At 44.0% G+C, this 27788-nt stretch overlaps 1 protein-coding gene across 1 annotated transcript in view; it reads right to left on the reverse strand.

Moving 5' to 3' along the window:
• The window catches only part of lamc3 (laminin, gamma 3), a 232446-nt gene that overhangs the window by 22215 nt on the left and 182443 nt on the right, over positions 1-27788 (reverse strand). The window contains exons 18-25 of the mRNA XM_051932256.1: positions 22154-22295; positions 19830-20047; positions 19636-19712; positions 18900-19034; positions 11787-11925; positions 6250-6396; positions 1462-1564; positions 784-986 (exon numbers count right to left, since the gene is read on the reverse strand). Coding sequence (XP_051788216.1) covers positions 784-986; positions 1462-1564; positions 6250-6396; positions 11787-11925; positions 18900-19034; positions 19636-19712; positions 19830-20047; positions 22154-22295 — 1164 coding nt within the window. The remainder of the gene's footprint in view (positions 1-783; positions 987-1461; positions 1565-6249; positions 6397-11786; positions 11926-18899; positions 19035-19635; positions 19713-19829; positions 20048-22153; positions 22296-27788) is intronic.

Here is a 27788-nt window from a genome sequence, read left to right on the forward strand (position 1 = left end):
GACCACAGGTGGACTACAAGCAAGGTGTAGAAACATCTCAATGGTGATCAGTAGACTGGGATGCACCTGTGCCTGATGTGATGTGTTATAGCGGACCTCAGGGATTTGATATCCCTGGCACTGACATTCTGGGGGTGCTGGAGTTGTAGACATTTAACATGGAGACCATGGAGAGCTGGTACACCTGCCACTGACAGCTCTGGCGCTGAGAAGGCTGGCATGGTTGGCTTAAGATTCATGATACGGAGAACCCCTGGCACCGTTTCTCCAATTGGATGTAACACCCCTCACATTGAGATACCCTGCTCTGATGCCCACAGGTCTAAGATTATTGTGAGCCCCTTGAGACTCCTATCATTGAGGTGAGAAGGCTGACATCCTGGACCTAAAAACTGTGGTGCTCATATTCATATCTCGTGGAGGAGATACCCAAAAGTGAAGACCTCCAAGTGGCATATCCAAAAGCCCGCTGTCTATATTATGGATTTGCTGCTTAGAATCACATTTGGATGATTAAAAATGAAATAATGGACTAAAAAGTAAAAAAAATCCAAAAAATAGACAACGAGATGGTCACGGCAGAAGGAATGAATTCTCCCAACCACCCAATGACAAACCTGGCACCCCAAACACCCTCCTAGCTACCTGGGCTCATGTACCAGTAGAACATGGATACACCCCCCCTGCTGCCTACTAACTTACCACCAATCCTGAATCCCCCCAACCCAATCGCATTCCCCCCAATCTCCCACCCCCCACTCCTGGCTGCTGAGGTTCACGTACAGATGCCGCCTGGATGGCTGTGCCCTGAGCCCCCTGCGCTGTCACATTGGCAGCTGTGGAGTTGCCGCCAGTAATCAGGAGCTGCCGCTTGACCAGCCTGGTCTTCCTTGTTGTGTCCGCCAGGATTTTGTCCTTCACCACTTGCACCTTCTTCAGGGCCATTTTTGTCTGTGTTTTCTTCTGGTTCCATCCTTTCTTCATTTCTAAAGTCAACCATGAAGATACAGAAAATTAGCCTGCGGAAGGTAAGTCCAAAAACACTTGAGGTTGTTAATTCAACATCAGAGAAGAAACCACCGTCACTTATTCTATCAGTCAAGCTTTTAAAACGTATATAGCGCCTTTTGTGAGCAGTCACCTGTGTTTAGTTTATGATTGGTCCTATGAGACTGTCAAAGTTAAACTGTGATGGGATCAGCAGCTGGGGGCTTACTTACGCCACTAGGGTGGTGCCATAGTCCATCTGGAAATATCCGGACAGCTCAGGCTTTTAGATTTGAACCTTTAGATGATTGGCTTAACATCCATAACACTGAGGGTCCCTGGCACTGTTACCCCAGTTGGTGGGATGTGAAGAGGCCCCTTGCCATCACAGGAACCTAGGCACACACTCAGAACGCCCTGATGTTAGATTCTCTACTTCCTATTCCTTTATTTAAGTGGCCTGGCAGCACTCACCTTGCAGCTCCTTCACCAAGCTTTGAGCTTCTGTTTCCACCTCTCTGGCCTTCAGCAGCGTGCCCTCTGCTTTGCCTTGAGCCTGCTGGGCATTGTGGGACAGCTTCATTGGAAAAAGAGCAAATGACATATAAGTAGAGAGTGCCAGCCTGAGGTCTTATTAACCTCAGTTTGAAACGGCAATTCTGGGTAAGGTACCGCAGCAGAGCAATGGGCACTGATGCCAGGTGTAGACCTTGGCAGAGGTGAAAGACATATACAGGGGCTGAGGGGCAGGGACTGACTGAAAGTAAGCTGGCCCACCACATCTTGCTGCTCAAATGCCTGCTTCACAGATAAGAAGGATGGCGTAAATCAGGGGTCTCCATGCCCGGATTAAGATACCCACAAGCCCCCTGGGCGTCTTTGCACTTAAACAGAGAGTTGGGCATACTTCTAATAATGCAACACCCAGACAGTTGGTAGTTCCATGCAGCACCGTATTTCCCACTCTTCTGACTCAATCTTGTCATATTGGGGGTCCCCTTGCTCATTTATGCATGTGAAGATTCGATTGTATCATGGAGTTGTCCCCCCTTGGTCAAATTTGGCACACAGAGTCTCCATCATTTCATTGAGCATTTGGGGGTTTGGGTTGGGTGAGAAGGCCCCTTGCCATCTCATGAACCTGGTTGTGCACCTGGAACTGATGGTAGATCCACCCCTGGGGATCTCCAGCTCTGCTTGTGATTCACCATGTGACCTGTAGGGGGTGTACCAGAACCCCAAACCCAAGACACAACCTCACAAACACAAGTCCCGGGTTCAAAAAAATAATTTATTACAAGAAAAATACACAGACAACCTGATGCTCTTCTCTCTTCTATCCTTCCTCAGCTCCACCCAGGAGAGCTTTGACCCCCCTCTGTCCCCCAGAGCGACTCCATTTATCTAAGAGTACTCCCAGTGCTCCACTGCAAGCACTTCTGTGTCCCATGAAGCAGGAATTGAGAATTCCTGCAGCACCCCCTGGCAGCACCCACGGAACCCAACAAACAGACCTGGGACTCCAATTCCCAGCATGCTCTGTGGGTATCCGAATGAGTCCCAAAGCCTAGGGACACTGCCATCTAGTGTGTCGGGGAGAAAGTATTCACAAGCCATTGCATTATCCCCCCAATCCCTCCATTGTGCAGGTCTCCCTACTGGGATGCCAACCCATGCATGCCATCCATTACACAATAATTTAGTAAAAAATAAAAAAATAGATGTGTTTGGGACGTCGTGTGCTTACGATTGGAGGAGTTAACATGCGGATTATGCAACGTGAGTAATGCTGGATTTTTTCATGGATGTTTCGGTGCTAATTGCTGTCGTTTAGCGTTGGTTGCCATAGATGTCTGTTCTATCAGAAATGTTGTTATCTCCTTTTGTGCACAAATACAAAAAATTAAAAAGGATTGCTCCGCCTAAAGGAATCTCACTACGGCGCCTGGTTCAACAATGGTGGCTTCAGGTAGACTAACAGCAGGGCACTGTGCGGTGCGTGTTCAGACTACCCATAAGCCACTGCGAACGTGTTGCACTGCGTCAGCTTTAATCCACTGCACTTACCACATCATTTTCAAATTGCCTTTACTTTTGATTTATGTTCATACTTGGCATCTCCATTGCTCCTGTCTCTGCTGAGGAGAAAAACCAGTGCCAGGAGAAGTTTCTCTCTGTGCAGCACCTCATATTGTGGTTTCAATAAAAGGGCTTTTAAAGGCGGTGATCAGCATGAGCTCAAACTCGTGCAGAAGGAACTCCGAGTCCAGCTCAGGGCGGCGAAGGAGCAGTACAGGAGAAAGCTGGAGCAGAGGTTGCAGAATAACAGCATGAAGGAAGTGTGGGATGGGATGAAGATCATCACTGGCTGCAGCTCGAAGCGGGGTGCCACCATCAAGAGAGACGTGGAGAGAGCAAACCTGATGAACAACTTCTTTAACAGGTTTGACCACACTAACCCACTCTCATCTCAGAGTACTGCATCCTCCACCCATCCTTCTGCTGATACCAGCCTAGGAGAGAGTTCCCCCCCACCCATAATTACAGCAGCCCAGGTAAGCAGAGAGCTGAAGAGACTTCGGGCCAGCAAAGCAGTTGGTCCAGATGGAGTATCGCCACAACTGCTGAAGGTCTGTGCGCTGGAGCTGGGGAGTCCTCTACAGTGCATCTTCAACCTGAGCCTGGAACAGGGGAGAGTCCCGAGGCTTTGGAAAACATCTTGCATCACCCCAGTCCCAAAGATATTACGTCCTAGTGAGCTGAACGACTTCTGGCCTGTCGCCGTGACGTCACATGTGATGAAGACATGGAGCGGCTGCTGCTTCACCACCTGAGGCCACAGGTCCGCCACGCCCTCGACCCTCTGCAGTTCGCATACCAGGAGAAGGTGGGAGCGGAGGATGCCATCATCTACATGCTACACCGATCCCTCTCCCACTTGGACAGAGGCAGTGGTGCAGTAAGAATTATGTTTCTGAACTTCTCTAGCACCTTCAACACCATCCAACCTCTGCTCCTTCGGGACAAGCTGACAGAGATGGGAGTAGATTCATACCTGGTAGCATGGATCGTGGACTATCTTACAAACAGACCTCAGTATGTGCGTCTCAGGAACTGCAGGTATGACATTGTGGTCAGCAGCACCATAAGGGACTGTACTTTCTCCAGTCCTGTTCAGCCGATATACATCAGACTTCCAATACAACTCAGAGTCCTGCCACGTGCAAAAGTTCGCTGATGACACTGCTATCGTGGGCTGCATCAGGAGTGGGCAGGAGGAGGAGTATAGGAACCTCATCAAGGACTTTGTTAAATGGTGCGACTCAAACCACCTACACCTGAACACCAGCAAAACCAAGGAGCTGGTGGTGGATTTTAGGAGGACTAGGCCCCTCCTGGACCCTGTGATCATCAGAGGTGACTGTGTGCAGAGGGTGCAGACCTATAAATACCTGGGAGTGCAGCTGGATGATAAATTGGACTGGACTGCCAATACTGATGTGTGAGAAAGGACAGAGCCGACTATACTTCCTTAGAAGGCTGGCATCCATCAACATCTGCAATAAGATGCTGCAGATGTTCTATCAGACAGTTGTGGCGAGTGCCCTCTTCTACACAGTGGTGTGCTGGGGAGGCAGCATAAAGAAGAAGGACGCCTCACGCCTGGACAAACTGGTGAGGAAGGCAGGCTCTATTGTAGGCACGGAGCTGGACAGTTTGACATCTGTGGTGGAGTGACGGGCACTGAGCAGACTCCTGTCAATCATGGAGAATCCACTGCATCCACTAAAGAGGATCATCTCCAGACAGAGAAGCAGCTTCAGCAACAGACTGAGCAGATCGTTCCTCCACCACACTATGCGACTCTTCAGTTCCACCCGGGGGGTTAAACGTTAACATTATACAAAGTTATTGACTGTTATACTTGCCTTGTACTCTCCACATTGCACTTTTTAACTTGCACTGTGTTTTTATCACTCTTTAATTAATATTGTTTTTTATCAATATGCTGCTGCTGGAGTATGTGAATTTCCCCTTGGGGATTAATAAAGTATCTATCTATCTATCTATCTATCTATCTATCTATCTATCTATCTATCTATCTATCTATCTATCTATCTATCTATCTATCTATCTATCTATCTATCTATCTATCTATCTATCTATCTATCTTCACTAAACCTGTGATTTAAACAGCAACAGATGTTATGTTATCCTACGTGGTGTAATGGGCAACATGGCTTGGCTGGCATCCCAGCTGTGATGGATGGTTTCTTACTGGCCCTTTTAATGGAAGGATGTTGGCAGATGGGCATCCTCACCAGGTTGGTTAGTTGTACCTTTCCTGTTTGGTAGGCCATTAAAATGGATGAACTGGGGGAGACTGTGTCCCAGGGCCATTGGGTGGTGACACCCCTCTGGCGTTCATCCCATTTAGATGCCCGCAGGTCTGCATGTGGAGTTGCAGTTTTAGTGGGCAGACCTGTTAGGGTCCTTGAGTGCTGCTGGAGGGAGACTCTCCAATAACAGGGAGGATCCACCAAACCCAGAAGGGCTTCCGGGATGTAACGTCAAAGAACCAGAAAGGACTTCCAGTTACAGGATAAAGGAAGCTGCTCCGCTTCACCCTGGAAGTCAGAGTCAGGACAGCAGCGGGACGGAGCTCATCTGGGTGGAGTGGAGTGGAATGGAGAAGGGAAGAGTCATATTGCTGGAGCTGTGGAATACATTAAGGCATCTCTTGCAACAAATCTCTTTATTGGAATCATGCAGTTGTGTCTGGGGTTTGGGGTGCTGCAGCACCCTCTAGTGGTACACAGTGGGCAAAAGAAATGACCAGGAGATAAACGAAAGTCATGTGCAAAGCAAAATTCACAACCAGAAGATTATTAATTAAAGGTCTTGACAAATGTGAAGTACACAAACAAACTTTTGTTATATTCTTGAAGAATCCACAAACTCGGACAAGGAAATAACCCTTAGGGATCGACCTTTATACCCGTGACGTCACGTTATTTGTGACTTCTCACATTGCTGCTAAACAAATAAAAACGTCAGAAATGACTTAATTGACCTCAAAAAGTAAAAACAAACAAAATTCCGAGAAATTGTGACAAGATAACAACGTAAAATAACCAATCGTGACAACGGAAGGCTTCATAAGACCAGCAAAAGGTGAGGCAATGGGGCAGAGTGTGATGTCACGTTCCCTCCACATTATAGAAAGTCTTTCCAGTGATGACCCCCGGTATACCCGCATACCTGTGCGTGACGGCGCCTCTCTGTGGAGAGCAGGTCTGCGTGCGGCTCGATATCCCGCAGTGCTTGATTGATGAGCTCATTTTTGGATCGAAGGAGCTCCTCCAGCTCGAGCGTCTCGTTTCTCAAGTGATCAGAACGGGGTAATTCCTGAGAGATAAAGAGAACAGAAAAAAGAAAAATGAAAATCCTCAAAGGGACCAAACCACGCAGGAATTCCATGCTCATGAAAAGAATGACATGTGTTTTTATATTACATAAAAGACAAAAAAAAAATACAGGAGATCTGAGGAGCTTCTATTTGGGTCTCACATGTGTCTTCACTGGAACACTACTGGGATTTCAGCTACTGCTAAAAAGAAGCCCCTGGCACTTCATGTTAATTAATGGATTGGTGTGCCATCCTGGGTGGTTTTCTAGCTTGCGCCCATTGATGCTGGGAAGCACTCAGACTCAAGCAGGTTTGAGAATTTTATGTTTTACTAAAAACATCCAATCTTAAAAATATTGGGGAATTAAGGCGTTATCTAAATAAGCGGGATTCGGAGAAATTAATTCCTGCATTTATTTCTAGTAAGACTGACTACTGCAATGCGGTGTTCACTGGATGTTCAAATTGTTCTTTACACAACCTCCAGTTAATCCAAAATGCTGCTGCAAGAATTATTACAAAAAAAAGAAAATACGAACACATAACTCCAGTTCTTAAATCCTTACACTGGCTCCCGGTTAAGTTTAGGGCAGATTTCAAAATCCTCCTTTTAACATATAAAGCATTAAATGGCCGAGGTCCGGCTTACTTATCTGAACTTTTCATGACTTACAAACCTGAGCGCACATTAAGATCTCAAGATGCTGCTGCTTCGTATAAACTTAGCAATGACTGCAAGAAAATGCATCGCTTAGTCTAACAGCAGGCGGCACGGTGGCACAGTGGTGGCGCTGCTGCCTTGCAGTTAGGAGACCCGGGTTCGCTTCCCAGGTCCTCCCTGCGGGGAGTTTGCATGTTCTCCCCATGTCTGTGTGGGTTTCCTCTGGGCGCTCCAGTTTCTTCCCACAGTCCAAAGACATGCAAGTTAGGTGGATTGGTGATTCTACATTGGGGTGTTTGTGTGTGTCCTGCGGTGGGTTGGCACCCTGCCCGGGATTGGTTCCTGCCTTGTGCCCTGTGTTGGCTGGGATTGGCTCCAGCAGACCCCCGTGACCCTGTGTTCAGATTCAGCGGGTTGGAAAATGGATGGATACATAGTCTAACAGCAAAATACAGCGCCTACCGTGGCACCATTTTGTGGCCATATAGGATCCCTGGGCATCCTTCATAAAGAGTAGGGTGTCCAGGGTAAATCCAGGGTAAATTACCCATCATGGCCTTGTCATTCTGGACCCCTGATGACCCCCTGTCTCTAACTGGCTGTCTATCTCACCAGTTAATAACTCAAGTGTGGCGAGCATACTGGTGCAAAAGTGGCTGCAGTCACTTCATCCAGGTTGAGGAACTGGCTCCCCACTCACTATGTGAATCTCTTTGAGTAGTGAGAAAATCACTAAATAAATGGAAAGAATTATTATGGAGTTTGCGTGTTCTCCCCGTGTCTGTGTGGGTTTCCTCCCACAGTCCAAAGACATGCAGGTTAGGTGCATTGGTGATCCTAAATTGTCCCTAGTGTGTGCTTGGTGTGTGTGTGTGTGTCTTGTGGTGGGTTGGCGCCATGCCCGGGATTGGTTTCCTGCCTTGCGCCCTGTGTTGGCTGGGATTGGCCCCAGCAGACCCCCGCGACCCTGTGTTCGGATTCAGTGGGTTGGAAAATGGATGGATGGATGGAATTATTATTATTATCACCCTAGGGTCTCACACACTGTGACTGTCTGAATAATGATCTGTGTGTCATTAATTAAATCAGGGGCAGCACAGTGGCGCAATGGTAGCGCTGCTGCCTCACAGTTAGGAGACCTGTGGTTCGCTTCCCGGGTCCTCCCTGAGTGGAGTTTGCATGTTCTCCCCGTGCCTGCGTAGGTTTCCTCCCACAGTCCAAAGACATGTAGGTTAGGTGCATTGGTGATCCTAAATTGTCCCTAGTGTGTGCTTGGTGTGTGTGTGTGTGCACCCTGCGGTGGGCTGGCACCCTGCCCGGGATTTTTTCCTGCCTTGCGCCCTGGGATTGGCACCAGCAGACCCAGTTAGGATATAGTGGGTTGGAAAATGACTGACTAATTAAATCAGGCTGTCTTTGTTCATTATTGAAGCATAGATGATGATCAGGCCATATTTTAAGACAAACTTTTACAAAACTGTGATTATTTCCAAAGGTTCCCATACTTTTCCTTGCCACCGTATATCCTAACACCCGAGTTTTGTTCTTGATGAAGCCAGTAAGTCCCTATATGGAGTACTGAGGAGTGATAGGCTATGCAGCCACTTTTGCACCAGTATGCTCACCACACTTGGTGAGATAGACAGCCAGTTAGAGATAGGGGGTCATCAGGGGTCCAGAATGACGAGGCCATGATGGGTAATTTACCCTGGACATCAGGGTACATCCTACTCTTTGCCCAGGGATCCTTTATGAGCACAAAATGGTGACACGGTAGGCGCTGTATTTTGCTGTTAGACTAAGCGATGCATTTTCTTACAGGGATTCGTGGTTTCGGATGTCACCTGGGGCCTCATGTATAAACGGTGCGTACGCACAGAAATGTTGCGTAAGAACGTTTCCACATTCAAATCGCGATGCATAAAACCTACACTTGGAGTAAAGCCACGCACTTTTCCACGGTACCTCATACCCTGTCGTACGCAAGTTCTGCGCTCGGTTTTGCAGACTGGCGGCACCCAGCGTTAAAGCAGTGCTACTATTCCTGTGTGGTTACCCTTTCTTAGATCCACATCCACTAGCGAGCTTGCTCTCCGTTCACGGTTTGTTCCTGCCTCGGGCTTTATTCATGCTGTGGCTGGCGCAACACTGGAAGGATAGATGGATAGAATAATTAAACATTACGAAGATATTTCGATGTTCCTTAAAAGTTTTGAAGAATCTGCGTTCTAAGCTTACAGATGGCTTAACGTCTATTACAGAGCTGATTGTGTGGCGATTGGGTATTTGGAGAAAGAAAAGTAAGGACAGGAATTGGGGGTTACTACGTTTGAAAAGGACAGTACTTCTGTAATAAAGCATTTCATTGAAGGTCGCGCATGGCGCAGCAAGCATCTTGCTGTAAAACATGAACAAGCACTGCGCCACCGTGTTCCCATGTTTAATAACATGCTTTAACTCGTATCATCATGAAAATGATATCGCGTATACTTCTCAGTGTTTTAATTACTCAGAGAGCTGTAATATTACGAACGTAAGGGATTCTGTGTACGTCGGAGGAAGAGCACGTAGTGATTCAGGTACATAGAAGATCAAATACACAACAAACCATTTAATGTGCTACTTTAGTTACAATGGGATTTGAGAAACTAGTAAATTAAACGATTTTAAGATGAAGTTTATGATGTTCTACTTTAATGACAAAAACTACGTGATTAAAGTGGAAATTTCGAGATTAAAGTTGACATTTCGTGCTTTTTTCCCACTGTGTGCCTATTTTTTTTCACTGTATCCTAATAAGCGTTTATGTGACACTCAGACGGTGGGCTACGAGTCACCTTCTCACGCCGACTTTGATATCTGACAACTTTTTTATTTCAAGCACTGTGCGACTTTGTGAACTTGAGCTTTCGAGTTTCTCCAACACGCTATGTCACTTGATCAACTTCCTTTTGTTGCTTATATAACTGTTTAAACCAACAAATAGTACGTTTTTCTTTGCCTCCATTTGGTATTCGCTAAAATTCTTCTATTTTTCCTCGTACTTTTGCCATTGCCTTTTCACAGAACGCTGGGCTTAAGGGCTATTTATATTGATTTGCATATTCAAAGAGGCGTAATTCTGGGAGGATTTGGGGCGGGACAGCAGGCGCGTGCGTTTATTTCCACGCTGAGTGGGATTTATGTAGCGGAAGAACGCGGAAGTTGGCGAACGCACAGATTCCTGCATCTGGATTTTTCTGTGCGTAAGCACATTTCGGCTTTTGTGCTTACGTCATGTTATAGTGCGAATTCTACGCACGCCGTTATACATGAGGCCCCTGGTCTGTCGGCAGCAGCGTGACATTTTAAATACCGTGAGTATCCATGATTAAGAAGCCTTCTTCTATCCAGCCCGCTATATCCTAACTACAGGGTCACGGGGGTCTGCTGGAGCCAATCCCAGCCAACACAGGGCACAAGGCAGGAAGCAAACCCCGGGCAGGGCGCCAGCCCACCGCAGAGAAGCCTTCTTAAAAAAGAAAAAAAAAAGTAGAAACTTTGGTCGCGTTTCTTTTTGAATTCTGGTGGTTTTTACGACTTGTAGATAGACTTAATGAATTGAAATTTTTGATTTTTTGGGGGAGGAACCTATCATCTGTGGGGGAGGAGCGAAAGCTTTGCATTCGTCCAAAATTTCGATCTCTGGTTTTCGATGGATCTCGACGTTTTAGGGTCCTCCGATACCGAAAACATTGATATCTCGATGATGGGTGTGTGTGTGTGTGTCTGTCTGTCTTTTTGTGTCTTGAGGACGGTCCAGTGCTAAAACAGCTGGATGGAAAAAATACCAAACTCGAAACTGAAGTCTGTTATGAGAGGACGATGTTCTGATTAGTATTTGAGCCGAATAGTGCAAGAAAAAGCTACGCTCTAGAAAAACCCTCAAATACTGTAATTCTGCAATTAATTATGAATTTTTCTCATCAATTGCGATCATAATGACTTATTTTATGACCAGAAAGATCAGAGTGGTAAAAAATTGCTGAAATGTTATAGAATAGTTTGGGTAACTTGGTTTGTAGGGCGCAAAGCCTCACGTCCGAATTTTTTCACTTTGAATAAGACTCATGTCCTGATCCTAACAGCTCTTTCTGTTTGTCCCCTCAGCTTTTGGGCACAATAACAATTAAAGAAGGAGCCATTGGATTTCAGAAGCTTGCATTAGGAATTCTGAAGAAAGAGTTTGGTAAAGGGATTTGTGAAGAATAAATACTGTTGGACCTTAACTGAAGTTGATAGGATTAGGATGAAGAGTGGCCAATACAGATCACGGCCTTCAAAACTCAACTTGCGTGTTCCCCAAAAGCTTCAGAGATGGAGGTCTGTCTTTGAAATTGTCTTCCACACTCTCGCCACCATTATGAGTTTGCTAGCTCACCCCAGGTCACCTCTGAGGTAAGTGTGGCGTAGTGGTTAAGACTTTGAATTTCAACCCCTGACGCTTTGTGTTATCTACTACTGACACCACTGTGCCACCCTGAGCAAGTCACTTCACCTGCCTGTGTGCCAGTCTGAGAAACAAAAAGAAATGGAAGCAACCGAACCTCAAATGTTACAAGGCGCCTTGGATTAAGTCGACTATCTATGCGTTTCATCAACCGGGTTCCTGAAATTTCATAGGACACTTCCACGTAGTGTCACATGCAGTCATATTTTGACATAAGATAATTCAGCCTCTGCTGTTACCTCAGTTTCCCTGCTGGTGACATTATGGAGTCCATTGCTGATCTTCTCCTGCACTTCTTCATGGACGCTTGTGGCTTCAGACTGAAGGTCCCCGATGGCGTTTGAGATGTTCCTCTTAGCTGCTTGCATCTTGAGAAGTCTAGAAAAGACGATCATGACAGAACATCACCTCAAACTGACACCATTAGGACTCTGCATGATTTTGATTTTAAAATAAAAGATTTTCACATGTTTATGAGTTGTCACAAGCCATCTACTGAAGCAGATGGCCCACTAGGAGTTTGGGACCAACCAGGACTGAGGGGATAATATGAGAGGCAGATGTACAAGAAAAAAGGTAGGTTTTAATTCCACAATAGCAAAAAATATATATATTGTTGATGTAAATGTTTGCACTAAACAGCAAAAAAGAATATAGTGCATAGTTAAAATTGTTCTTACTGTGAGAAAGAAAAGAAAAAAATAATAGAGTGCATACAACAAAATAAAGCCTCTTAGCCTGATGTTTATTCAGTGTCTTTCAGTTCAGGAAAAGGGATTAGCTGCCTAATAAAATAAACAAAAACTGGATTCTGTTTCAGCCCACGCTATAAATGCAACTCCTCCGGGAAAAAAACCAAAAATCTCAGGCGCTGTTTTTGGTTCTCCGGAGCCGTAACAACAACAGCTAACTGCTGAGCCACCAGACACCTCTAAGTCTGGCGCACCTCACACACCATAATTGTTTCTCGAACGATCGTAAACCGCACCCTCTTGTGGCCACAACGTACTTATAAAGACGCCTTAATTTCCCGGGTCAGCTTGCATACACACAGGGAGACACCATTTCGGTCGTTTTCGAACATTTGAAGTTTTCATTTCCATGTGTTGCACTGAAGAAAAACAAAACTGTTTTATTACTCCGATATGCCTTACAATAAGAGTGTGCTTTAGATAATAGTAGGTGCGAAGCTTAGGATACATATGCTTAGAAATAAGTAGCACTAGGGTGTTGTACCGTGTTAGCCATTATGAATGTAGAGAAAAGCCAAGCAAAATGACACCTTTTATTGGCTAACTAAAAAGATTACAATATGCAAGCTTTCGAGGCAACTCAGGCCCCTTCTTCAGGCAAGATGTGATACAAAGAAACACCTCTCTCTCTCTCTCTCTCTCTATATATATATATATATATATATATATATATATAGAGAGAGAGAGAGAGAAATGCAGGGATTGTATAGAATGCCTAGGCCATATACATCCATCCATCCATTTTCCAACCCGCTGAATCCGAACACAGGGACACGGGGGTCTGCTGGAGCCAATCCCAGCCAACACAGGGCACAAGGCAGGAACCAATCCCGGGCAGGGTGCCAACCCACCGCAGGACACACACAAGCACACCCACACACCAAGCACACACTAGGGCCAATTTAGAATCGCCAATCCACCTAACCTGCATGTCTTTGGACGGCGGGAGGAAACCGGAGTTGGGAGAACATACAAACTCCACGCAGGGAGGACCCGGGAAGCGAACTCGGGTCTCCTAACTGCGAGGCAGCAGCGCTACCACTGCGTAACCGTGCCGCCAGGCCATATACAGAATGCCGAAAATTGGACGTCAAAGTATGAAATGATTAACATTCCACACATTTCCTAGGCATTCTAGATAGATAGATAGATAGATAGATAGATAGATAGATAGATAGATAGATACTTTATTAATCCCAAGGGGAAATTCACAATAGACGAGTGTCGGTGTGTAAAAATCCATGTCCATGTTGTAAAAGTAAAAGTGTCCACGGAACGAATCCACATAAAAGAAAGTGATAGGAGTGATCAATAAAAAATAATAAAGAGAAAAATAAAAGGTAGAAAAATAAGGTCGTACACGGAGCTGCTGAAAAGGCTGCCACTCTCGGCGGCGCCTGAGTCATCAGTCATTCTATGCAAAAGTATAAAATACTCCCACTAATGACGTTTCTAATGTCACGTGACTTTCAACGCTCGCCTCAGACGGAGAATTCCCCATTTGCATTTCAGTGCGATTTACAATAAAAATTTTTCCTTCCTTGTTGCAACAAGTAGGTTCATATTTTATTTTCTCTTGTTTTCCTCAATAAGAAAGTCCTATACTTTATTTTGCATTTCTTTCTTGTTTCATATACATCTTTTCAATAAAAGACTTTTCATGACGGGCGGCACGGTGGCGCAGTGGGTCCTGGGTCCTTCCTGCGTGGAGTTTGCATGTTCTCCCCGTGTCTGCGTGGGTTTCCTCCCACAGTCCAAAGACATGCAAGTTGTGCTTGGTGTGTGGTGTGCATGTGCCCTGCTGTGGGCTGGCGCCCTGCCCACGGTTTGTTTCCTGCCTTGCGCCCTGTGTTGGCTGGAATTGGCTCCGGCAGACCCCCGTGATCCTGTAGTTCGGATATAGTGGGGTGGATAATGGATGGATGGATGGACTTTTCATGACTCTCTTTTAATACTTTTCCTAAATAGCATTTGTCATTCTATATAATGCCTAGAGAAAGTATATATAATATTAAAATCCATCCATCCATCCTCTTCCGCTTATCTGAGGTCGGGTCGCGGGGGCAGCAGCTTGAGCAGAGATGCCCAGACTTCCCTCTCCCCGGCCACTACTTCTAGCTCTTCCAGGGGAATCCCAAGGCGTTCCCAGACCAGCCGTGAGACATAGTCCCTCCAGCATGTCCTGGGTCTTCCCCGGGGCCTCCTCCTGGTTAGACGTGCCCGGAACACCTCACCAGGGAGGCGTCCAGGAGGCATCCTGATCAGACGCCCGAGCCACCTCATCTGACTCCTCTCGATGCGGAGGAGCAGCGGCTCTACTCTGATCCCCTCCCGGATGACTGAGCTTCTCACCCTATCTTTAAGGGAGAGTCCAGAGACCCTGTGGAGGAAACTCATTTCAGCCGCTTGTATTCGCGATCTCGTTCTTTCGGTCACTACCCATAGCTCATGACCATAGGTGAGGGTAGGAACATAGATCGACTGGTAAATTGAGAGCTTCGCCTTGCGGCTCAGCTCCTTTTTCACCACGACAGACCGATGCAGAGCCCGCATTACTGCGGATGCCGCACCGATCCGCCTGTCGATCTCACGCTCCATTCTTCCCTCACTCGTGAACAAGACCCCGAGATACTTGAGCTCCTCCACTTGGGGCAGGATCTCGCTCCCAAACCTGAGAGGGCACTCCACCCTTTTACGGCTGAGGACCATGGTCTCGGATTTGGAGGTGCTGATTCCCATCCCAGCCGCTTCACACTCAGCTGCAAACCGATCCAGAGAGAGCTGAAGATCACGGCCTGATGAAGCAAACAGGACAACATCATCTGCAAAAAGCAGTGACCCAATCCTGAGTCCACCAAAATATAATATATAATATATATAATATTAAAATAATTCGGGTATTTCATACTTTGCCCAAAAACGCCAGGCATTCTAAATATTGCCTAGGCATTCTATACAATGCCTGCATTTCATACATTGCCGGTAACATATACACTAGCCATCCACCGCGGCTTCACCCGAGTATTAGGCCAGGTTTATACTTCAAACGACGTGACGCAGGCTCCAGCGGACTCTCCTACTATGCAAGCGTTGTACTGTTAAAACTTGCGCGCGCACTTTACGTAAATCTGGAAGAATCCACCAGGTGGCAGTGCAAGATATCATCACGATGAAAACAGGTTCGTCTTCGCAGTGTTCAATTCTCTGAATCACCCATACAATTCCGATGACACCATGCCACAAAATCTCTGAAAAGGATATTTAATGATTAAATCCATCAATCCAGGGATGTGTCCATTCCAGCAAGCATTGGGCACGAGACAGAAACAATCCCTAGAAGGGACATCAGCGCATCGCAAGGTGAATACAAGCACTCACATACACTAGCATCATTTTAGTGTCACCAAAACTGCATGTCTTTGTAAGGAAACCGGAGCACAGTGTGGAAACCCAGCAGGAAAACATGTCAACTCCAGGCAGGGAATACCAGCGACGTGACTCCCTGAGAGACAGCAGTGCTACCGCTCCTCCACCGTGTAACCCCATGTGTGTAATCATTAACAGTATTCATTATTTAAACGAAATTAACGATTTATCTGTAAAATGTAACATACTGTACATACTTTAATGCATTTCATCATGAAAGTGGAGAAAAGCCAAGCAAAATGACACCTTTTATTGGCTAACTAAAAAGATTACAATATGCAAGCTTTCGAGGCTTGCCTGGAGAAGGGGCCTGAGTTGCCTCGAAAGCTTGCATATTGTAATCTTTTTAGTTAGCCAATAAAAGGTGTCATTTTGCTTGGCTTTTCGCTACATTCATAATGGCTAACACGGTACAACACCCTAGTACTATCATGAAAGTGATAACAAGTATAAGTGTAAGGATTCTAAGTGTGCAGAGAGTTGGAATATCATACATGTAATGTGTTCTGTGTGGTGATCTATTGCTGTTTTCCGCTGCTGTCAAGTCAGGAAAAAAAGACGGAAAAAAAAGAAAACAAAGAAGAAAAAAATAAGACGGCACAGAAGACGGTATGTGAGACTTTTAAAATGTATCGTGTCATTACGATGGGGAATATGCGACGCTTGAATATAAAAGCAGCACAAATGCATCTGTATGTTAACATTTTGCTTCACCCATCGAACCATTCATCAAACAGCGAAGTGCGCACATCGATCCCGTAGGACCCTCAAAGCAAAATTAACACGGAGCTTTCTGTCACGTGTAGAGAGTAAACAGACACGCTGACGTCACATTCCAACTTTTATCATACTGTGAAACCCGACTTTTTACAGGTACTGCAACTCGCGCACTGCTCAGAGGACGCATCAAATGAACGTGTGGCAGCTATGATGCGTGCGCGTACGCATTCTGAGCGTGAAGTATAAGCGGGTCCTTAGTGAAACAGGACAGTGAGGAGGGCCCCGCCCAGCTCTCTACTCCTGACGTCACTCTTCTTCCTCCCCTTAGTCTCGGATTAGCGCAAATAAATCGCTCCTGAAAACGAACTATGATTCTTTGCGCAATGAAAGAAGTCACAAAATCAACCGGAATGTTCAAGCAAATTCTAGACAAAAAGATCTAAATCCGTTAAGTAGTTCTGTTGTTCGCTAACTAAGCGGAGTTAAGATTACGCCCCGAGGCAGAGTGAGGAGGGCCCCGCCCTAATAAATCGCTCCTGCAGGTGAACTCTGATACTCAGGGGGATGAGAAAGTCACAAAATCAACGAAATATTCAAGCAAATTATAGAAAAATAATCTGATCTAAATCCGTTAAGTAGTACAGTGATCCCTCGCTATATCGCGCTTCGTCTTTCGCGGCTTCACTCCATCGCGGATTTTAAATGTAAGCATATGTGAATATATATCGCGGATTTTTCACTGCTTCGCGGATGTCTGCGGTCTACAGTACGTGTGCTTCCTCAGTTGATTTGCCCATTTGAATTCAAACAAGGGACGCATTTGAATTCAAACAAGGGACGCTATTGGCGGATGGCTGAGAAGCTACCCAATCAGAGCACGCAGTTAAGTTCCTGTGTGCTGCTGATTGGCTCAGCAACGGAGTGCTGCATTAACCAGGAAGTCTCATCTCACTCATTCAGAATTAATGCACGTTACTGCTAATGCTTCAGGATTGCAGAAAAGGTAAAAGTTTTGGATATGTTGAAGGAAGGAAACAGCTACACCGCTGCAGGACACAATTACAGCATCAATGAGTCCACGATTCTTTTTATTTAAAAAGGAGGAAAAGCATATAAGATCTACGGCCGCAGTGTCCTTTAACCAGGGCGCAAAACGAGTTGCAAGTGGACGTGATAAGGCAGTAGTCTGGATGGAATCTGCTTTAGGGATTTGGATTGAAGAGTGATGGAAGAAGAACAACGGCGGTGCTAAACAGTCGCCTGAAGAGGCTCCTTTAGAAGAGCTGTAACGCTATCCTTTGTTGTGCAGTAAAATTAAACTCATCGTTATCGGACAAGTCGTCGTGTCATTGTTGGTGAGTAACCATAATTAATTATTTACGTACAGTACTTATTACATGTACATAGTTTAGTGTCGCTGTACACACATTTTACTGTATACAATTTTTCTTGTATTGTACGTATTTATTGCTGGTGGCCTGCCTGTCGTAATGGCTGTAACATATGTGATATTGGAGACGCTTGATATCTTTAAAATAATATTTAGGTTTTACTGTATGTAAACTGTGTTTACATACATAATTTCAACGAATCTTACCTAATATCTAAGAGAATACAAAGGGTTTATGCTGTATAACTGTGCGTGAAATGTTTATAATAGTGTGGGAGAGTTTATAAGGGCTTAAAATATATAAAAATAACCATATAAACATATGGTTTCTACTTCGCAGATTTTCTTATTTCGCGGGTGGCTCTGGAACGCAACCCCCGCGATGGAGGAGGGATTACTGTAGTATCTCTTGATAAGCGGACAGACACACAAACAGGTCTAAAGAACTATAAGAAATTTTGCGGTTGGAGCATGAAACTTTTAAAACTGTTTCTTAGCGAGCACCTATGGGCCAAAGGTAACCTACATTCCAAATTTCAAGTCCCAAGTCCTCATGGTTCGGGAGATTTTGTGATGTGTGAGTCAGTGGTATTTGGCTTTTATATATACTGTATATACAGAATAAAATCCAATGTGTGTCTGTCTGTTCACTTTTCATGAGAGAACTACTTAACGGATTTAGATCTGTTTTTTTTTTCTATAATTTACTTGAACATTCCAGTTGATTTGGTTTAATTAGCGTTTGTGAATTATGCTCTGCAATGACCGGCCAGTCCACCCAGAGATGGCTTCAATACAACATGCATTGGCTCGTCACTCCCTAAGCTGAATCAGCGATTAGAAAACGAACGGATTCATGGAATGCGACTCCATCGATTTCACGGCGGGAAGGGATTTCTTTTTGTTCTCCGCTTCTGACTGGCGCCGGTTACCATTTTGTTTACAGCGTCTCTGAGGGTGCAGCAGAGCACTGAGGTCCTCACATGGCTGTGGTGGCACAAGCAGACCACCCAATTCCCCCTTTAAAGGTTTCCGAGTGTGCTGCAGACCACAGTTAAGCTCACCGTTGGCTCATCTCCCTGAAGCATTCCGTACTTGAGTTGTCCTCCAGGGTCTCTGCCAGCAGGACGAAGGTCTCGTTCGATGTCCTAAGAGCCGTTCTGGCTACAAGTTCAATGGATTCTGCAGTTTGACGGTGGCTGCAATGAGGAGAGAAAAAAGGGAAAAATTAAACAAGAGAGCTGGCATAGGGAGAAGGCGGCATTTCAGGGGGCACCATATTGGAATTGAGGAGAGCTTGCCAATCTATTAGGTGACGTAAGTGGCCATTTAGAGCACCATCATCAAAGAGATGTAGGCTCTGGACTTTCAGGGGCACCGTTTATGTAACTGTAGGAGCGGGCACTCTGAACATTGAGTGGAGGGGCCTCAAAGTCTAGTAATAGTGAATGTGTGCTATGAGCACCAAAGGGCACCACTTATGTAACTGTAACTGCGCACCCTCCTGTCCATGCTACTCCAAGGTGCAAGTAAGTAAGTGGTCTACACTCCAGACCCCCCTAACCCTCCCAGCAGCCAGCTCTATATGGGCTTTGGCCAGCACTGGAGCTGAAAGTGTTTGTGTGGGGGAAAAGTGACAAGTAAATGCCACCCACACTCAAAGAGCAAAGTCTCCCACCCATTTAGCAAAACGCCCCTTCACACAGCAACACACAGGCACATATGTGAGAACACACACACTCAGCATACAAATGCAAACGCAAGAAAACTCGCACACAAGCCCAGATGAAGATCGTCTACCTGGCAGCTAACAGGCGGGATTCATCTGCATATGCAGCCCCTGGCTCAGACTCATCGGGAAGACCCCCACTCATCACCTGCGAGCAAAACAACCAGATGTTTAGTTAGAAGGGCGACCATCACAGGAGTTACTTCAACTGAAGGACCTTGCCCACCATGCCCATCCCCTACTGAAAGTGAGTATTGTACCATACCATGCCACCCAGAGTCTCCACTGCTTTCTCCAGCTCTTGTTGGGTGGCACCCAGAGCTCTGCTGACCACCTCCAGAGAGCTGCAGAGCCCACCTCTTCCTCCCAGGCTGCAGTTCACTTTCAGGTGGATCATCTGCAGCCGAGTCTGCACACTCAGTACTGCCCCCTGCAGGCTTGTAAACTGCAGCACAAAAGCATCCCTGGCATCTGGAATAGAAAGTTAAAGGCGACAGAGAATCAAAATGGTGACCTTACAAGTGTGGCTGATTTGATTCAATGGGCACAAAACTGAGCGAGAACCTCTAGAAAGAAATCAGGCTGAGGGACATAAGGCCACATTGATTCGTTTTGAGAATCATACAACCCGTAAACGCAGGGGGAGTGTGTGACCCACTTAGCCAATGCCAAGGATGGGCTCCGCTTAACTTGTGTTAACCAAGAGCAGCGGGTTCAGTTCATTTGTGCAGTCAGAGCCTGGTCACTTATTAAACTGTAAAAAATAAATCTTGAATGTGTGAAAAATAATAATAAAAAATAGCTAACTATACACAAAATAATCATTACTTTAATTAATAAAAATGGGGTTTACCCTTTTTATTGATTATTTAATTCTAATTCAATAAAAAAATTAAGAATAATGTTAATTTATTATTTTTCTTAAAACGTAAACATTTTTTATAACTTTTTCTAAGTAAAAAAACTATGCTGTGAATTGAACACATTTAAGTTAAGTTAAATTTAATGACACGGCACTTCATCTCACATCGATTTCTTGGTCTTTACAACAACGCATTCAGCTGTAATGCTTATCCATAATAAGAGCTATTTTACTACGAATGTGTAAGTATAAAGCATATTAATTCCGTAATTAATAACTAGTATTTCATTTCGTATAGTCACAGACGTAAGCATTTGCTATTTTCACGAAACCTTTCCCTTCATGTGGGAAACATGGCGGCAAGGTAGCGTCTTTCTAACAACCTACCTCGTTGGTTTGCTTGAAAAAGCAAGCACATTTCTCGGATAGTTACGTATGTTCATATTTGTTTTTATCGTTTAAAACTTTTTAAAAACTACACAGAAAAAGAAAATGACACTTTGAGATAAGTTTGAGAACGCAATGGCGTTTGTCCTAAACTACAACCTGTAAACAACATAAAAAGATGTTTTCCTAACTGTCACGGTATTATTTGACCTCTTATTTAATTAGTGTTCTACATAGGTAATGTATTTTCTGGTTAATTTATAATACTGTGATTTATTTAGCGATGTTTGATTTCCTACGTCCTATTTTATTTCAGGATTTTCGCTATCGCATACTGAGAAGTAGTGGAAAAGGCGGCCATTCATTTAAGCGAATATGTTGGCGTAAATGCAGGACGTGTTTGAAGAGCGCCATCTGCCTCAGGATTTCGCTCTCTGTTTCCTTCCCGTTTAGCACTCATTCCTGGGACGTTATTTGACTGAGATATACTTTTTGAAGAAAGTTTAAAAAAAGAAAAGAAAATTAACATTAACATTTGAATGTCAATAATTCAGTAAAAATTATCCTCAGACATTTGATTTAATTCTCCTTTGAAAATGTAACTCCGTTGTTGTGACTATCTGTGTATGTTCAAATAAATAAAGATATATGGAATTTTAGCATGTATTTGTTATACAGTCATTACTGTCCAGCGTTGCATTATTACTCATTTTTTTGAGTACTATAATTCAAATGAAAATCAGAGTAAAATAAACCATTTTTGCCACTACTTATATTTAATCAAACTCATTTATTTTAGGTAAATTTGAGTAAATTAATAAATTAACTTTACTCAATAGTGCAGTATATTAAATCTACTCAAAAATATTGCTTGTAATTTGTTGCCTTATTTTTTTAAGTACTTTTAACGCGTTATTTTTTACAGTGTAGTGGGTGCCAGGTTTCCATGCATGGGGTGCCAGTACTTCGCAGGGCACACTCACTAACTCACACACACACACACGTGGGCTCAAACTGTGGCATGCTGTTGTTAGGAGATGCAGAGGTGGTCCGTACTCAGAAGACTTTGTGCTGCTCCCTGCTTTAACTCCCTGGTTTATTATCATGAAAGGCTCTGGCAAGGTTTGTGATGCTTGAATGAAAAAAGAAATCCTGTTCTCATTCTTTTATTTTGCCTTATTTAATGCTCTGCATTGCAATTAAATTTTTTGCACCTATTGCAAAAGAAAAAAAAACCCTTAGAGATGAAAGCTTTGACAACATCATTTAGTCAAATCTGTCAGCAGATGTTTAAGAGAAGCTTGCAAAACCAAATTATAGGCTGCTCGCTCGCTCATCACCTTGAACCGCCAGCTCCTCCAGCGAATCGCTCTGCGGTGAATCCCCCTGCACGGGGCGCTCGTCGAAGCCTCTCCAGTGTCGGCACTCGTAGGTCTGCAGCAGCCGCTCCACTCGCTGCAGTTTGCCTTTCAGCTTATCTGCCTGTGAACAGAAAACCAAGGCCGGCCATTAGGGTGCGGGGTGGTGTCCGTAGCCATGAAGAATACCCAGAGGCGACCCGACAGCCATCTTTCTATCCAAACCCCTGCTTTTAGAGTCCTCTTGCACAGGGTGGCCAGACGTCCCTTATATACGGGACATGTCCCATATTTTTGTCCCCTGTCCCATACTGACATTTCAGGGTCACCCAAACTCCCGTATTTAGTTCATTTTCAAATTTCTCTAATAAAAACATATTTTTATTACCTTCTTACGGTACTTGTAACTTTCTAAGTAATTAAACTTTCTTTTCTCAGATTCTCTTGATGAAAATAACCCAGATGTAACGAGGACACGAGTGTTTGCTGCCTGTTTGCAACTTGTTCAGTTGCTCTGGTTGGCTGAGGACAGTGACACTCTTACCGCTTCGCTCTCCAGCCGCGCTGCTGTGCAGTTCTGGATCAGCATTGCAACATACGGCGACTGTCAACAAAGTGTGTTGTTACTATTACCACGGCCCACTTATTTTCTAACTGCCAGTATTAAATAATAATATTTCTCTGTTGTCTGTATTAAATAAATATGTTCAAATGATTTCACTTTTGCAGAATTTTTTTTAGCTTGCATTAAATAATTTTCAAATGATTTTACTTTTGTTTTCCTCATAACCCATTAAAATCCTTGCTTTATGTTTTTAACTTATGTCTCTACTTTTATATAATATATTGGTCTGGGTGTGTGTGTGTGTGTGTGGGGGGGGGGGCATGTATAAATGTATATCTCTCTCTCTCTCTATATATATATATATATATATATAAAAGAAAATCCTGGAATGGAAAGCAAATGCAAGGCTACGATACGTGATAATCTCGAAAGACATTTTAAAAACCCGCGAGACCAAAGAGACTTACCATGGTGCATCTCGCGGGGACCGTACACATGAGACTTGGTGCCAAGTTACTATTAATAAATATAATATATATAATGTAATAAATAAATTGCAACATCTGCAATAAGATGCTGCAGATGTTCTATCAGACGGTTGTGGCGAGCGCCCTCTTCTACGCGGTGGTGTGCTGGGGAGGCAGCATAAAGAAGAGAGACGCCTCACATCTGGACAAACTGGTGAGGAAGGCAGGCTCTATTGTAGGCATGGAGCTGGACAGTTTGACATCTGTGGCAGAGCGACGGGCGCTGAGCAGACTCCTGTCAATCATGGAGAATCCACTGCATCCACTGAACAGGATCATCTCCAGACAGAGGAGCAGCTTCAGTGACAGACTGCTGTCACCGTCCTGCTCCACTGACAGACTGAGGAGATCGTTCCTCCATCACACTATGTGACTCTTCAGTTCCACCGTGGGGGTAAACATTAACATTATAAAAAGTTATTGTCTGTCTGTATACCTGCATTGTTATCACTCTTTAATTTAATATTGTTCTTTATCAGTATGCTGCTGCTGGAGTATTGGAATTTCCCCTTGGGATTAATAAAGTATCTATCTATCTATCTATCTATCTATCTATCTATCTATCTATCTATCTATCTATCTATCTATCTATCTATCTATCTATCTATCTATCTTATAGTGCCTTTCATATCTATCTATCTATCATATAGTGCCTTTCATATCTATCTATCTATCTATCTATCATATAGTGCCTTTCATATCTATCTATCTATCTATCTCTCTATCTATCAATCATATAGTGCCTTTCATATCTATCTATCTATCTATCATATAGTGCCTTTCATATCTATCTATCTATCATATAGTGCCTTTCATATCTATCTATCTATCTATCTATCATATAGTGCCTTTCATATCTATCTATCTATCATATAGTGCCTTTCATATCTATCTATCTATCTATCTATCATATAGTGCCTTTCATATCTATCTATCTATCTATCTATCTATCTATCTATCTATCTATCTATCTATCATATAGTGCCTTTCATATCTATCTATCTATCTATCTATCTATCTATCATATAGTGCCTTTCATATCTATCTATCTATCTATCTATCTATCTATCATATAGTGCCTTTCATATCTATCTATCTATCTATCTATCTATCATATAGTGCCTTTCATATCTATCTATCTATCTATCTATCTATCATATAGTGCCTTTCATATCTATCTATCTATCTATCTATCTATCTATCTATCTATCATATAGTGCCTTTCATATCTATCTATCTATCTATCTATCATATAGCGCCTTTCATATCTATCTATCTATCTATCTATCTATCTATCTATCTATCTATCTATCTATCTATCATATAGTGCCTTTCATATCTATCTATCTATCTATCTATCTATCTATCTATCTATCTATCTATCATATAGTGCCTTTCATATCTATCTATCTATCTATCTATCATATAGTGCCTTTCATATCTATCTATCTATCTATCTAATCTATCTATCTATCTATCTATCTATCTATCATATAGTGCCTTTCATATCTATCTATCTATCTATCATATAGTGCCTTTCATATCTATCTATCTATCTATCTATCTATCTATCATATAGCGCCTTTCATATCTATCTATCTATCTATCTATCTATCTATCTATCTATCATATAGTGCCTTTCATATCTATCTATCTATCTATCTATCTATCTATCTATCTATCTATCTATCTATCTATCTATCTATCTATCTATCTATCTATCTATCTATCTATCTATCTATCTATCTATCTATCTATCTATCTATCTAAGAGATTGTCCCAGGGTCGTAGCAAAAAGGACAGTGGCTGTACAGGCTTTAAAAAGATCGAAGGGCAGCGCAACAGCAGCTATTACCCCCCCCCCCCCCCCCCCGACAAACGCGAGCAGCATTATACATCCTGCAAGAAAGAATTCAAACACGCTCGGGGCCAGAAATAAAAGACAGGTATTGCTTTTACAACGTCACGTGAGCCCAGGTAGTGTGCCATCATTTAAAACAAGTCCACAGCCCTCTAAGCTAGCAGATGTTGGATTGCTTTTGGCAGACAAGCATCATGTGCTCAGAGCTCTTAAAACAACGACATGCGACAAGTAGAAGAGACAGCTCGCAAGCAGCAAAAAGACAGCAAATGATCTAAAGACATATCCTTAGCGTACGTTCAGCCGCAACACCCTTCACAACACGAGCAGCATTATACGTCTGGGAAGAAAGAGATGTAACCTCGGGTGGGGCAGGAAATAAAGAAACAAGTATTGTCTTTACAAAAGTTTTTAAAGTAAAAGTGAAAATAATGAATATGTAACAATTCCCAAGAAAATAACAATCTCTTTAAATTGTAGATTGCCTGCCTAAGGTAAAGTCATCCCTGATGACTGGGGACGTGGGAATGAGGGGTCCTTTCATCGGAGTAGCGCTATTTCAGATGTGGAATGGCAAAATGGTGGAGGCAGCTTGATGAATGAGGTCTCCAGGACTTAAAACAAATCCAAATCATATTATGTGATATCATCTAATGTGAAATTCTACTCCGTACTTCTGGAATTTTTATTTTTATACTGTATTGAGGATTTCTTCTGTTCTGTGTATTGTATTGTATTGACCCCCTTCTTTTGACACCCACTGCACACCCAACCTGCCTGGAAAGGGGTCTCTCTTTGAACTGCCTTTCCCAAGGTTTCCGTACAAGGGTTTTTTTTTGTGAGTTTTTCCTTTTCTTCTTAGAGAGTCAAGGCTGGGGGGTGCTGTCAAGAAGCAGGGTCTGTTAAAGCCCATTGTGGCACTTCTTGTGTGATTTTGGGCTATACAAAAAAATAAATTGTATTGTATATCCGGTAAACTGAACATGGGGGTTGGCGAGCGAAGCGAGCAGGGGGCAGAGCCCCCTAGTATAGTAATATAGAGAGAGATTTTAAGAGTGTCCCATATTTCTAATTTTCTAATCTGGCAACGCATTAACTTTATATAGTGTCTTTAACGTAACACTTTCAAATATGCTGATGCAATTCAGGGAATGAGGAAACCAGTTCATCATAGAGCGTTAGTGCTTTAATGATGGTCAAAATCAAACATACGAGATATAAAGCAACAAGAGTTGTAAGTAAAGGGGAGTAAAACAACTTACAGGAGAGCATGGCGACACTAAGACGTCAGACGATTCTTACTGTATATATAAAGTGCCATTCAAGGTCAGTGCAATGAACGAGCAACGACGCCATCAATCTGATTGAGCATCAGTGGGATGTGCTGGAAAAATAAGGCTGACCCATGGAGGTCAAACCCCAGCCCCCCCAACTTACAGGACTTAAGGGATCTGCTGCTAACGTCCTGGTGCCTGAGACCACAGGACGGCTTCAGAGGTCTTGTGAGGTCCAGACTCTAATGGGTCAGAAGTGTTTTGGTAGCACAAGAGGAACGTCCACAATATTAGGCAGGTGGTTTTTAATGTTGTGGCTGATCTGAAATGACGTACCACCATTTTGACACAAAGTCGCTTAGGCTTTTTAAAAAAAAAAAACATTTCATTGATGGTCGTTACCTGCACTGCAGAAGAAAGTGAACTTGCTGCAGATGTGATGCTGCACTCATCAGTTAGTTTGTTACATTCAAACAAAAAAAAAAGGAAGGTCCTATTGTAATCCATAAAATGAGGACCTCTGTCACTGGGGCACCTAGGTCAGGTCAGGTTGGGGGGCATGCACTGGTACAACGCGTGGACGCACCCACCACATGACGAAACAGCTCAGGATCCCGGTTGGCAGCCCCCCAGGCAGACATGCGGTCTCCCACCCTCTGGAAATGACCCTCTATCTGCCGCAGCCAGGTGTTATGTAGGCGTCCTCTTGGCCTGGTCCAGCCACTCTGGTCCTCAACAATGAGGGTCCCGTGAGCCGGATCACCCTCGGGTAATCGCGCCACATGGCCATAGTGCCGTAACTGACGCTCCCTCACAGTGCAGGTCATGTGCCTCATTCGGGACTCCTAGAGGAACACAAAGTCACACCAGCGGCACCCAAGGATTCTCTGAAGAGACACTAAAAGAGTCCAGTCTTCACCTCAGGTCACTGGATAGCATCTCACAAACAGGAAGCACCAGGACTCTAAAGACTTGGACCTACGTCCTTTTCCAGAGATATCAGAAGCGCCACACATCCCTTTCCGGGGACCTCATGAGCCCCCATGCTCTCCCAATCCGTCCACTGACTTCATAGGAAGAGTCACCAGAGACATGAATGTCACCGCCGAGGTAAGTAAACCTCTCGACGAGGTCGACACTCTCTCCGCAGACAGACACACTGCTGAAGGCCATGCCCAAGAGGTCATCTTAGTTTTTATCAGGACCCTCACAAGCCCAGACACTCAGACTCCTCACTCAGTCCGTCTAGAGCCCCCATCAGAGCCTCCATTGAAGATCACAGCTTCATCAGCAAAGTCAAGATCAGTGGATCTCTCTTAACCAACAGATACCCCACAGCTGCTGGACCCCACTCATATTAAAGTACCACAAAATGAACCCAGCTGGCACA

This window comes from Erpetoichthys calabaricus, chromosome 9 (genome assembly GCF_900747795.2).
Source record: "Erpetoichthys calabaricus chromosome 9, fErpCal1.3, whole genome shotgun sequence".
Classification (NCBI taxonomy): Eukaryota; Metazoa; Chordata; class Cladistia; order Polypteriformes; family Polypteridae; genus Erpetoichthys; species Erpetoichthys calabaricus.